The 13611-nt window shown below is 35.2% G+C and overlaps 4 protein-coding genes across 5 annotated transcripts; 3 read left to right on the top strand and 1 right to left on the bottom strand.

The window, feature by feature from the left end:
• The first annotated feature begins 554 nt into the window (after positions 1–554).
• LOC117984731 (transcription initiation factor TFIID subunit 7-like) lies at positions 555–1812 on the top strand. Its single transcript, XM_034971375.2, has one exon. The coding sequence runs from the start codon at positions 659–661 to the stop codon at positions 1796–1798; it is 1140 nt and encodes a 379-aa protein (XP_034827266.1). The 5' UTR covers positions 555–658; the 3' UTR covers positions 1799–1812.
• A 2338-nt stretch (positions 1813–4150) lies between these two features.
• On the top strand, positions 4151–6546 carry LOC117984732 (cytoplasmic dynein 2 light intermediate chain 1). Of its 2 annotated transcripts, none has more exons than XM_069500071.1 (4): positions 4151–4255; positions 5213–5531; positions 5898–6148; positions 6234–6546. In XM_069500071.1, the coding sequence occupies exons 1-4, from the start codon at positions 4154–4156 to the stop codon at positions 6414–6416; spliced, it is 855 nt and encodes a 284-aa protein (XP_069356172.1). In that variant the 5' UTR covers positions 4151–4153; the 3' UTR covers positions 6417–6546. The 2 variants fall into 2 exon arrangements, with proteins under 2 accessions (XP_069356172.1, XP_034827267.1); XM_034971376.2 differs by having other exon boundaries at positions 5213–5558; positions 6234–6544.
• A 134-nt stretch (positions 6547–6680) lies between these two features.
• Positions 6681–9297, bottom strand: BBS8 (tetratricopeptide repeat protein 8). The gene is made up of 5 exons (XM_034971169.2): positions 8727–9297; positions 8332–8583; positions 7535–7959; positions 7273–7447; positions 6681–6815 (listed from the first exon to the last, which is right to left on the bottom strand). The coding sequence occupies exons 1-5, from the start codon at positions 9015–9017 to the stop codon at positions 6681–6683; spliced, it is 1278 nt and encodes a 425-aa protein (XP_034827060.2). The 5' UTR covers positions 9018–9297.
• A 1089-nt stretch (positions 9298–10386) lies between these two features.
• Gpa2 (Glycoprotein hormone alpha 2) lies at positions 10387–12884 on the top strand. The gene is made up of 3 exons (XM_034970969.2): positions 10387–10525; positions 11492–11658; positions 12012–12884. Exons 1-3 carry the CDS (start codon positions 10438–10440, stop codon positions 12102–12104), a joined length of 348 nt encoding a protein of 115 aa, XP_034826860.1. The 5' UTR covers positions 10387–10437; the 3' UTR covers positions 12105–12884.
• Positions 12885–13611: the final 727 nt, after the last annotated feature.

Raw genomic sequence — 13611 nt, 5'->3', positions numbered from 1 at the left:
TACAACTCAAACTACTGGACAGATCGGGCTGAAATTTGGTATGAAGATAGCTATTAAGACATAGGCATCCGCTAAGAAAGGATTTTTGAAAACTCAACCCCTAAGGGGTTTGAAATTTGTGTCGGACGAAGTCGCGAGCATAAGCTAGTTTTGTAATATTAGAGGATAGACTAACTTGTGTTTGACAACCCTAACCTTTTTTCCCTATTCACCCCTTTGCCATTCCGTTACACCCCGGATCAAGTATAAATAGGGACAGCATATATTTTGATTAAAATATACCAGTAATTTATCATTATTTTATATTTTTTGGATGTTTCCTTAGAGTTCTTACAACCGGAGATGCTTACAAACAGTTAAAGCATCATAATTTGTACCAAAACATCCGTAAATTTCAATGCGAAGTTAGATTTCGTACCTATTCACCCCGTTTTACGGTACCTATATAATGACAATAAAAATAATATTCTGTGTGCGAAGCCACAAAGTACTCTGCGTGCGAAGCTGTTTCAGAATTCAGGTATACATATTAATCTATGGTGCGAAGCGGTGGTGCGAAGCACAGCATGATTAATAGGGATATCTGTGAGGGATATGGTGCGAAGACGATTTTGTAATTATCAAATTATTTGTATTGTACTACACGTAATTTTTTAAAATGAGTCGCGATAAGCGTGAACTTGATTATCCTGTAGAATTAGAAACTCAGTTTATTATGAGGATGCCAACGGAGCCTGCTAAAGCTCTAAAAGATTTGATCAAATCTGGTGAAAACTTTAAAAATAGACTAGCGATACAGTTGAGCAATGATATGAGACACGGAGAAGTAAGATTTGACCATTGGTTGTTACACGCCAAAATTGTAGACTTACCTACCATTGTTGAGTCTTGGAAAAGTATCGACAGAAAAAGTATTTACAAAACTGCAGACATCTGTCAGATGTTGATATGTAAGGAAGAATTAGATCCTCACACCGAAGAGGAGTCCCTCTCCAAAACTAAGAGAAAAGATCCTCACAAAGTGGATAAAAAATACCTCTGGCCTCATGGTATAACCCCGCCTACTAAAAATGTTAGGAAAAGGCGTTTCAGGAAAACTCTACGAAAAAAATGTCCTGAGGCACCTGAAATAGAAAAAGAGGTCAAAAGACTATTAAGAGCTGACAATGAAGCTGTCAGCATAACTTGGGAAGTTACCAAAGAAAAAACCGCAATTACTTCTAAAAATGAAACAACTACTTCTAATGAAAAATTTAAATTAAAGAGAGAAATCAAAAGTTCTACAGTTACTAATCCAGCTTCAAAAGTGGAAGATATATTTGGTGGTGCCTTGAGTGACAGTGATGTTGAGGATGATAATGTCAATGTTGACATAGAGGACAGCAGGCTATCACTTTATGATGACCATTTATCTGATACAAATTCTATTGTTGGAATAGAACCTAGTAGGGTTCATAACTTTGCTACAGAATTTAACTCTGAAATGTTTGATTTGTCTATGAAAATGTCATCATCACAGAAGAACAGCACACCAATAGCCTCAAATACAAGTAGCCACTACTCTGCAGATAATTATAGGCAAGTAGTTAATAGCAGTGACTCTGTTACTACTATACTGCAGCAACTTAAAACTGACCTTGAAGAATTGAAACAACGAAGACAACGAACTCAGATAGAAATTGCAGGAATGGAAAATATGGCATTGAGGCAAAGATTTCAAGATATTTTAAAAACATTAAATAAAGAAATAATAACTAAAGAGACTGAATTCCAAAACTTGAAATCTCACTTGAAATAAACATCACAAGTTCATTGATATATTTTTACACTAGATGATGCCCATAGCTTTGTCCGTATGGATTTAGGTTTTTAAAAATCCTGCGGGAACTTTTCGATTTTCTGGAATAAAAACCTGCCTATTGTGCTCTAGAAAGTGAGCTATCTCTGTAAGAAATAGATTATGCTTACAACTTCATCCATGTATAATATGTAGATTTTAGGGTTCCGAACCTCAAAAGGAATAAAGAAACCCCAGGTAGGTAGGTCTTATAGCCCACGTAATCCGAAAAATTCGAAAACCATGTGGTTACATCACAAAAAAAACCGGCCAAGTGCGAGTCAGACTCGCGCAACGAGGGTTCCGGCCTACAGTCGTTTTTTTTCGACATTTTGCACGATAATTCAAAAACTATGATGCATAAAAATAAATAAAAAAATGTTTTAAGATGCACAGGTGAAGACCTTTCATATGGTACGCCAGTTGATATAGTTATCTTACTTTGAAAATTGAAAATACTAATTATTAGTTTATGACCACAATAATTTTTTTTTTTTGTGTGATGTAACCCCGAATTCACGGTTTTTAGATTTTCCCCGAATATCTGCTATAAGACCTACCTACGTGCCAAATTCCATGATTCTAGGTCAATGGGAAGTACCCTGTAGGTTTCTTGACAGACAGACAACAAAGTGATCCTATAAGGGTTCCGTTTTTCCTTTTGAGGTACGGAACCCTAAAAATTAAGTTATTTAATACTAATTTAACTTACTTTTAAAAAAAGTAACTTAAATTAGTGTTTTCCACTTTCAAAGCATAGTTTCAAAGTAAGATAATATACTATGTAAAAGGGAACTATATATTCTAAACCAGATTTTTATTTAGTTTTATGCATAGTAGTTTTTTTTTTTAATTGTGCAAATTTTAGTGTATAAAACGGGTACATACCACGATTAATTTTTGTTTTTATTTGTCGATATTTCAACCCAATTGTAGTACGACTGTAGTACAGAATCCTCGGTGCGTGAGTCTGACTCGCACTTGGCAGGTTTTTTTAATGATTGATTTTTATGGTTTATTGAGTAACTTTTTAATTTTCTGGGATAAAAATTGGGTCTTTACCTGGGATGCAATTCTCTTAAACAGATGGGCTGTGAACAGCTAGCTAGACAGACAGACACACTTTCACATTATAATATGGATTCTATCATTATATTTATATTTTTTTGCACCCATTGTTAATATGAAAATATTATGTTTGCATGTTGGTTTATCCAGGTCCTTAATCACAATGCAACAGATCAATGTGATTTTTGCATGGTTATAGTTAAACACTAGCTGTTACCCGTTGAGGAGTTCTGTCCTCTATTTCCAAAACGGTTCATCAAATCTGCACCAAACTTACATAGCACCAACATGATAGTATAATAACCTTTGTATAGAAAAAAGAGTTGTCAAAATTTGGTTTAAATTTGATGGAGTTATGGAGTAAAATCGATAAAAAATTTGATCCTGTATCGAAGAATCCCAATTTTTTCGGAATCAAAAAACTACCCTATATGTTAACCCGGACTATCAGCCAGTGACTGTACCAAATTTCATCAAAATCCGTTCAGCAGTTTTTGCGTGATGCGAGCACAGACACAGAAAAAAAATAGTTTTGGGCTCCTGTGTCGATAATAATGTTTCCCCCGATTACAAAATATATGTAGTTACCTACAGAAATTTTTCAGTTAGTTTTATTTTAAGTATAGATAGATGGAGAGTGGTGAGTTTTCTGATTATGAAAGGGTTCCCACAGGAATTTACAAACCTAAATCCACATGCATGGAGTTGAGGGCATCAGCTAGTAATACTTCTGTATGTTTGTTTTCATGTAAGCTATTAAATTAATGTGTTGCCAAAGTATTTAAGTATGTACCTACCTACCTAAGTAATTAAATTAAAATATTATAAGCATCTCATGTTACGATAAAATAAAAATTAATGGAACACTTTTATATTTTTTATTACCTACAAACTATAGTCCGTAAAAAATTACTCCGTAAGCGCCATTTTAACTCTACTCTATGGGCCAGCTGTCATGCTAAAAGTACGGTTCACACTTCACATGTTCACATCTTGTTCTGAGGTTCACATGGGTTCACTTTTAAAATTAGGACTAAACAGCCGCACTCACAGTCATAGAACACTGGAAACTCACAGTGCGGCTGTCACACCTGTGTAACACCCTTATAATTCCCATTTAACATTATAGTGTTGCTAAGCAACTGAATTACAAAACAAATACCTACTTAACTACTCCAAGGAATATATTAACCTACTCTTTGCTAAGATACTTAATACGAGACAATATTAATGGTTCCGTTATTTAAAATGTCTATTCCAGATTTAGCGGCAAAAATAGTCAACAAAACTTTGAATCAAATAAGCGAAGACACTGCTCGAACTATCATTATCGTTGGAAGTAAATCAGTGGTAAGTGCCCACCTATAGTACGTGACAAGTCGAGATGGCAATCGGAGTGGGGACGCTCCGCTAACCCGCACAGCCCCCGCGCGAACCCGGTGTAAGTCCCGCAAATTGCTAATGCGCATGGTCGCCATTTTAGTGACGTCAGCATTAGACTGAAGTTTCGTTTGGTTTTGAGCTGATGGTATATTTTTATTTCCGCTGACGTCAAAATGACGTCATTTCCATGTTAATGAGACATGGTTCCAGCACAATAGCATGCGGGACTTATATCTACGGGATAGCACGGGTTGCACGCCTTTCCATCCGCCTCATACCTACCCCGATTGCAAATCTCGACCTGCCGCAAACTATACATATTGAGCAAGACTTCCTAATTATTGAACAACCAAGATAAATAAGTACATGATGATGTTCATGGTGATAATGATGATTACATGATTATGGCCAGCCGATATTAGTAAAGAATCGATATCGACCTTCGTTACCCTGATAGTCGACATCGAACTTCGTTACCTCGACAATCGACTGCGTTTCCTCGACAGTCGACATCGACCTTCGTTACCTTGACAGTAGACATCGACTTTCTTTACCTATACAGTGGCCTACGACCTTCGTTTCCATCGTTTATTGTATAGTTGCATCTGAAACGATGGCAATGCAATATCAATAATTAAGTCATGCTGCCAAGTAAGCGTTCCGGTACTATGTCAAATGGAAACCGATAAGCGGTATGGGTAAAACTACCATCATACCTCTGCTAAGTTAGCCCGCTTTTATCTTAGACTGCATCATCACTTACCACTAGATGAGACCATAAAGGGCTAACTTGTAAATTGTAATGGAATAAAAAAATAGCAATCATTATTTTCTGTATTTATATCATTTGTTACTAATAAAGTAGCAGGCGCAAATGGCCCATCTATTTAAAATTTAAATACCTGTTGATTTTGTTTTTTGAAGGGGAAATCAAGTTTATTACACAGCTTCCTTGAAAAATCCGACAGGCCTAGAGAAACATTAGTTTTAGAATATTCTTTCGGTAGAAAGTCGTCACAAAAGCAGGGAATCGAGAAAATCATATGTCATGTGTGGGAGTATGGCGGAAGATTGGAAATGCTAAGAAATATTTTAGTCTCAATTCCAGTGACTGGAAGATTTTTTTCGTGTATTATGGTTGATTTAAGTAAGACTAAAACAGTTTGGAATACCTTAGAAACATGCATTCAAATAATAAACGAGAGTTGTACGAATTCACCTCCAGAGTTGATTATAATTGGAGGTAAATACGACGTTTTTAAAAATTACGGTTAGTATTTTTATTTACGAACTATTGTATTCACCACTAATTTTTTCACCGATTGCCATTACACTATGTATAACGAAACTTTGTATGACTCTAAGTCAACGCCGCCACGCGCATGTAGGTTCGATAAAAATTTGTAAGTTTGAACAATATTGCTATTTTTTATGAATATGAATATTTCCACTCAATTTTTGCCTACTGCTTGTACATAAACGCGATATCGATAAGTATCGAATTTTGATTAATCAGATTTTTTAATGATGGTAATTAAAAATTAGTGGTGTTTAAAATGAGAGGAAAACGTCCTCCCTAGCTTATCTAATGATACGCTTAATGTTATAGATAGTGAAATGAAAAAAAATATTTCTACAACATTGAGGAGCATGGCTGTGCTGTACAACGCACATTTATTATTTTATACAAATAAAGAGCCCCAATTAGTGAGAAAGGCTAAAGACGTGTTCTATAATATTGGATTTGGTAATGGTATTCCATTTCGAGAAAAGAATACAAATTACACAAAACCTTTGATGATACCAAGAGGATCAGACAATTGGGACAGTATTGGAGTTCCAGAATCTACTTTAGAACAGGTTTTAAATAGTTATCATTTCAACAACATTAAGAAAGCCTAATTCATTAGCTGTCTATTTTGTTAAACGTATGTCTTCGTTTCAGATAAACATGCGACATTTATCTCGAATTCCTTCAGAAGGAGAAATCAAACAGGAAGTAAAGGTATTACAACGGAGCCATCCTGAACCTGCCCTAGACTCACTAGTTGCTCTCAAGTATGAAGAGCTGCATAATTTGGAGACGTTCGATCCAGCAATTGACGACTATCTAATGTTACTGCAGTAGTGCTTCAAAATGTTATTTATAATACAGTACCCGGCAGGAAATATTGTACACCGACCTATCGAAAGAGATAGCGGTTTCGTAGAGCGTTGTCTGTGTCGTTGAGACCGACAAAACGTCACGTAGGTATGAGTGACAGAGACAACGCTCTACGAAGCCGAAACCTTGGACTAAGAGGTTTATTGATGACAATAATTGTCTACGTAATTTGAGTAGGTAAGTATAATGTGAAATAAAACATTTCTATACATATTAGTTTATTTTTATTTATTTATAAGCATTATTTTTCCTTGCGCGCAAACGCATGTCCAAAGCGCGCAGAGCTCGCCTTGCTGGTCCATGTTCAGAGGTGGCAACGCTTGCCAGGAGACAGCGTCGAGCGAGTGTCATGTCTCCTGTTGACTAAAAAAAAATTACCTAATCACATTTTTTTTCGATTACAAGTTTAGTATACCTATTACTGCAATCTCACGTAATGGTAAGTGACGAAACGAAATCAAAAATGAAATTACGCTACCCAACCGAAAAGTGCTTTGCTATTTTGTTAAACCCATAACCCCTTCCGCGCACCTATTGAATTGGAATTTATGAGATAGGTAAGTACGTCTTTGCCAGTAGGTAAGACCAAACCAGAGCCAAAATTCAACAGCGCACCGCGCACGCCATGGTGCTCATTAAAGTAGGTAACTGTGACTATGGATTCTTTGTTTTTGGATGAAATAGATTATTCATAGGAGCTAATAAATGACATACTTATTTCAACTATTAACAACTTTTAGAACTTTACTTTTTATCTCAGTTTCAGGCGTTATTAAAAGTTCTACTGATTGGCTAGGTAATCCAAATAGAGGTTATTTACCAACGCAACATGAGCTAAGTTGAACCAGATGTTAGAGCGAGATTCTGAATTCACTGAATAATAGAGTGCTTGTCTAAAACATGGCAGCGTAAGGTCCCACTGATTGCAATAGAGACAGCACAAGCCGAGGTTATTGTAAATCTCTGGACCAGGAGGACTTGTTGCTAGAAGCCGCCTGAAAAAATATTTTTGAACGATAGGCATGTTTTTGAAAATAAGTAAAAAAAACTAATTATGCTTCTATACTAATATACCTACCTACCTGTAATATCTAAGGGCAATTTCTGGTTGATCGTTATAAAAGTTGTACATTGCTATATTTGCGATTGCTTCCATGCTGGACGGATCTTCTATTGCAACCATTCTGTAATATTTTACAGCGACAGCCGAGTTTCCCATTTGCTCATGAATGCGTGCCTGTTCCAACAAAAGTGGAGTGTTTTCATGGAATACTGACAGACCTTGTTTACACACGTCTAATGCTGATAGGGGTTGGTTGATACCGACGTACATGGCAGTTAGCCGTAAATAAATTGAAATATGCTTATTCTGACTGAGCGACTTCCGTAGGCATTCTTCTACATTACGGTACATTCCGAGAGATTCATAACAACGTGCGAGTGCGAAGTTCCACCACCAGTCAGATGTGTCGGTCATTTTTTGAGCTTGAAAGGCGACCTCCATAGTCTGATCATAAAATCAAAAATATTAAAATAAATTTGGTTAGTAGGTATTACCTAGTTACTTTAATATTTAAGTAATATAAAGTGCTATAATATAAAATAATGGCAGTATTTTTTTATTTTTGCTCCCATCACAGTATTAAAATACTGGACCGATTTAGATAAAAAAATTACAGATCAAAAACTAAACAAACTTTAATCAAAAGCAGTCTAAGTAAGTGGTACTAGAAGGATGCCGAGTTACGCGGGCACAGCATGTAGCAAATAGCTATTAATAAAATACTTACCTTATAAATTATAGCATGTTCAAAATCTTATTCAATGATTGTATTTCACGGACAAGTTAATTTCTATTAAAAAAAATTGAGGGACAAACCTTCCGCACGTTACCTTCACAGTAGTAAATGTACTCAAATAAGGTTTTTGCGGCAGGGATAAATAGTTTATCATCTTTATTCAGGAATCTGAGTGTAATTGCTGCATCCAAAACAAACGCACTGCCCCCAGCTAACGCAGTAGCTGCTCTTGAAGCCCTGGCTGCAGTATGGAGAGCAGTTCTCGCAGTGCGAACGCGGGACGTATGAGTTCCAGACCTAGATGCTAATGTTGCAGTAAGAGGAGGAACCTCCTGGAACATTTTTTAGATAGATCAATAATCATAGATAATTAGGTACCTACTCATAATATAAATAATGTACAAAATATAAAAATATCGCTTTATACATTTTAATTTATATAAATTTACCGTTTTACCGTTTACTAAAAACTTACCGTATGTGCAGTTTTTATTGCCCTCTGAAATGAAGTGCCCGGTCGAGGGGTCTTTGCCACTATTGTTGATGCTAAGTCATCTTGTGGTGGGAAATAGTTGACTTCTTCATAGCCATTTCCAGCAATTTTAGCCTGAATAGTCATAGCTCGCATTCGTATGAACTCTATCATCCGATCACTCTTGTTTTGGAGTACCACATCACATAATTTAATACATTTATCATACTCTCTCGTTTTATATAGATTTAATATCTTATAGTCAGGTTCAACTTCCATTTTTAAACTTGACATTCCAACTTGTCGTAAGAACTAAGTATATCCATGAACTGTGGTATATCCATAATCTGAGAAAATCATATCGACGATGTAAATCTTTGAGGAATCTTTGTGTAGGCAAGTTGGTTGCTATGCAACCAATATTCTACTAACTTTCTACTTGGAGTAAATGTATTCTGTGCTTTCTACTAACAATAGAGCCAATATGCAATGGGCATTCAAGATTCAAGGAGAGATTACGTTTTTGACGTCTGTCAGTTACATACAAAATAATATTGTGTGCCCTCTCACACATATTACTCTGATATCTGATCTGAATAGTAGGTACATAAAATTTCTTTGGATCTGAATCATTCATCCAAGGATATCTGCTATCGATACGTCAAAAACACAATTTCTCGTGAGCTCTACAATTAGGTACCTACATTTATCCTTTTTAGATTGGAAATTAGCGCACTGCGCACTAACTAAACTACCTAGCGCATATTTTCTGTATTTTTATTTTGTGATGCTAGTAGGTAGGTATTCGTAGCCATTGCTTATTGTTTTAAGAACAAAATATGATAATTTCATGATTATTTTTTATTTTTTTAAAACAGTGTAAAAAGATCAAGACTATAAATACTGACCGTTAATTAATCACAGCTCGTTTACTAATATTATTCGGCTCAAAGCACTTTAGCATTGAATTAATGAGATTTAAGTACACTCCGTTTACTGAGTTTTCTCGTAATCTTAAATGTTCCAGAGGTTGTAAACTAAACATGGATACTTTAAATGTATGTTTAATTTAATAATTTTGTAATAAATAACTACCTACTACATAAGATAGGTAGGTACCTAGGTACTTAATGTTTCAAAGAGAATCGATCATATATTTGAAAACTAAGTACCTAGGCCTTCTGAAAATACTTTCGAAGTCTGTATAATATTTTTAACTAGTAACTACTAATACCTACCTAGCTACTGTCCAGAGCTTCGCCTGGAAAAAATTAAAGTCCAGCATTTACTCAACCAAGAAAGATCAAGCTAGCTTAGAAGTTTTACAATAAGGACGGCCTCAAACATTTGAAAACGTTGCCATACCCCATAGCGAAATACGAGACAGAGGGCAATTTTCTCTGGGACGAGCCCTATTATAAAGGTCGCGCAAGGGAGGCATAAGGCAACGATGTACCTATTCGTAGTAGGTAAAAATGCTACATAACCCGATGTCTTCCCAGGACGTCGGGTAAATATTTTCGTCGGGTAACTAACAAAATATAATCCGATAAACATTCAGTTTTAAAATAAGTAAGAGAGATTAATTACCTAATTACTTTCTTACTTTAATGGTTGGCAACCACTGTATGGAGCTCAGGCAACTTGAATAAAACGGGAAAATTTTCTTATTAAGCGCAATCGTAGACGAAAAGTCTAACAAAACCTTTCAAAAATGTTTTTAAGAAGTTTCTTATTACTTCTTTGTATTAGTAATTTACTTTTAGCAGAATCATGGAGAAAACCTGGCTGCCATAGAATGGGTTAGTTATATTAATATAACTCATATCTTTACTAGGTACACTAAAATATCTATACTAAATTATAAAGAGGTAAAGTTTGTAAGTTTGTTTGTAGGGGGAAATCTCTGGAACTATTGAGCCAATTTTGAAATTTTTATAGGCGTTTTTTATTAACAAAAAATGAGAGACCGCTACGAAAAATGTAATAAGCTGCCCGTGCGAAACCGTCGCATTGTTAGGATTTCTATTTTCTAGAAAACTTATTTTATTTCCAGCGCCTGCTATTTAAAAATCGCAATACGGAACGTGCAATATAGCTCGTTGCTATATTATTTCAGCAGGCGCAGTAAAACAATAAATTGAGAGCAAGTTACACAAATTGCGCTAGGTACCAAAATGTGTGCCAATATGCTTACTCGTTAGTGAAAATAAATTTATAACTAGTCTAGCTGATCCCCGCGGCTTTGCCCGCGTGGATTCTTTACTTGGTAGGTAACTATTACCTACTTCCAATATAATCGCACTGCGACATAATCGCGTTGGAGGAACAATTCCATCGAACATTGTTTTCGTGTAACTTTAACTACTTGACGATATAACCTTTATAATACTAGTATAGATTATTTAATATAATTATAAAATTCATAGTTAGGTACTTCTATTATTGTCTCTCAAATAGGTAGGTAGGTATAGGTAGGTACCAGCTCTTTTTGACTATAACAATTGGGTAACTTTTTAAAATGCCCCAATGTCATTATGGCGGTAGCCAGTTCATTCTACTAAAATAGTATTAATGTTATAAATGCGAAAGTGTGTCTATCTGTCTCTCTGTTAGGTACCTTTTCAAGGCCCATTCGCTTGGTCGATTTTGACGAGATACAGAGATTATTTGCATCCCGGAGTAGGCTACCATTTGTGACGGAAAAATGTTCCCACGGGATTTAAAAAAAACCATCCACTTAAACTTAGTAAATAATATATTTTTAGGTCATACCAAAACGATAAGCATACCCGATTGCGTCGAGTTTAAAATAACAACAAACGCATGCAGCGGATACTGCGAGTCTTGGTCACTGCCCAGCATCATGTTGGGCTTCAAGCGACACCCTGTCACTTCCCTCGGACAGTGTTGTAATATAATGGAATCGGAAGACGTAAGAAAATTATTTCTTAAATAATATTTCTCAGCAACAAGCTTAGAACGACATAATTGTTACTATCTATTAAGACATACTTTCATCTGATTTCATTGCTGACCAGGCAATTAGTGTAGGTACGTCTCAACCATCTCAACTCCCATATCGTCGCGTTCTTCATAGCTTAGTTCATGGATGGATTGAAATGCATATTATGGTTGGCGATTTAAAAGTCCTACTCGTTGGACTGTTTTTGTGCACACTAATATCACAGCTAATATGTCTCACACAAGTTAGTCTGGTTTAGCTAGGTACCTAATATTTGCAGGCTGTGTATATGCAGTAGTAAATTTCGTAATTTTCTTTTTCAGATTCCAGTGAAAGTATTATGTTTGGACGGAGAAAGAAATCTAATTTTCAAGTCTGCCGTTACTTGTGATTGTTACCATTGTCAAAAAGAGTAAAATTTTATAACTAGGCATCTACTTAGATATTATACCAACCTACGATGTAGCTTACGCGTTAAAATATTATCGGACACCTCAGTATTTTTATCTTGTAAAATGTTAATCTAATTACACAACTAATTATGATCTATTTCTTTCTAGCTGACAGTAACTGAAAGGTAAACCCATTATTCATCCAAGGGTATACCAATAAACGTTTTGAATCTTGGTTTTTCACTTATGTATTTCATTGTTGTTTTGTATCTACCTGCTTTGTGGTAAACATGCATTACAAGATTACGCGTTTACATGAGAAGCGACTTGTTTAAGTACCTACCTACCTATTTTATTTAGGGAAAAATAGATTGTGGATTAAGTGCGTAATATCATAATTATTAATCGCATTATTTATCTATAGTGTAGGTACCTACCCATAACATAAAAGTGTAACTTGCATTTTTTGTACAAGCAAACAAGATGTTGTAAATAAAATCGAAACATATCGTTCGTTTGTGCGTGTATTTTTAACCGACTTCAAAAAAAGGAGGAGGTTCTCAATTCGTCGGAATCTTTTTTTTTATTTTTTTTTTATTTTTTATGTATGTTCCCCGATTACTCGAAAACGCCTAGACCGATTTTGAAAATTCTTTTTTTGTTTGAAAGGGTATACTTCATTATTTTAAAAATTCTCCTACCAATAGATTTTAGATTCTTCAATACAGCTAACAGCTAGAAATCGTATTAACTTCAGTGATCTGCCTTTGGTTTCTTATGATGGCACACCCGTTGCTTACACAATTACACATCCACAACATAAAACCTAGGATTGACTATGGATGGCAACCTCGCTTGGGCAGCACATATAAATCAGATCAGTAAACGTATGCATTATTAGATCCATTCCTTGAAGAGACTTTCCTTTCCCTGCGTACCAAAGTTGCAAGCCTCGATCGACTTCAGAATTTGTGCATACGCTATAGAACCCAGAGCCGTAGGAAAAGAAAAAAAACTGAAGTTTATTGTGTAAAAATCATGTAAAAATTAAATGTCACTCACAGTGTTGCCAGATGGTTACATTTGTTACATTTTTCGTTACTTTTGACCCTCTTGCGTCACATGTCTTTTGTTTTTATTTGCCAATTCTCAAATTTTATGAATATTGACATTCAGTTTGCAAGACAAGCATCATTTTAAGACAATATTTACTACAAAAATTATGAAAAGGGCATTGAACCTCGTTAGCCGTTACCTACAAGTCTGCCATTTAGAAAAAACCTCGTTTCGGCGGTTAATGATAAAACACGTGTCAAGCGATAGATTAAGTGATTACAATCAAAAAGTGTTCAGTGATAAAATGTAAGTGATAAACTTTCTAATATTTGAATTCGAAATCGTATAAAAATAAAGCATTAAAAATTATCATTTTCCTTATCCTAATTTTTATATAAAAATATATCAAATACACTACAAAATAAATAAAACAAACAAAAATTAAATACTACGCACATACTAAGCAATTCCTGCC

Source organism: Maniola hyperantus, chromosome 8 (genome assembly GCF_902806685.2).
Source record: "Maniola hyperantus chromosome 8, iAphHyp1.2, whole genome shotgun sequence".
Classification (NCBI taxonomy): Eukaryota; Metazoa; Arthropoda; class Insecta; order Lepidoptera; family Nymphalidae; genus Maniola; species Maniola hyperantus.
The sequence above is the reverse complement of the archived record's forward strand: the minus strand, read 5'-3'. Positions and strand labels throughout refer to the sequence as shown.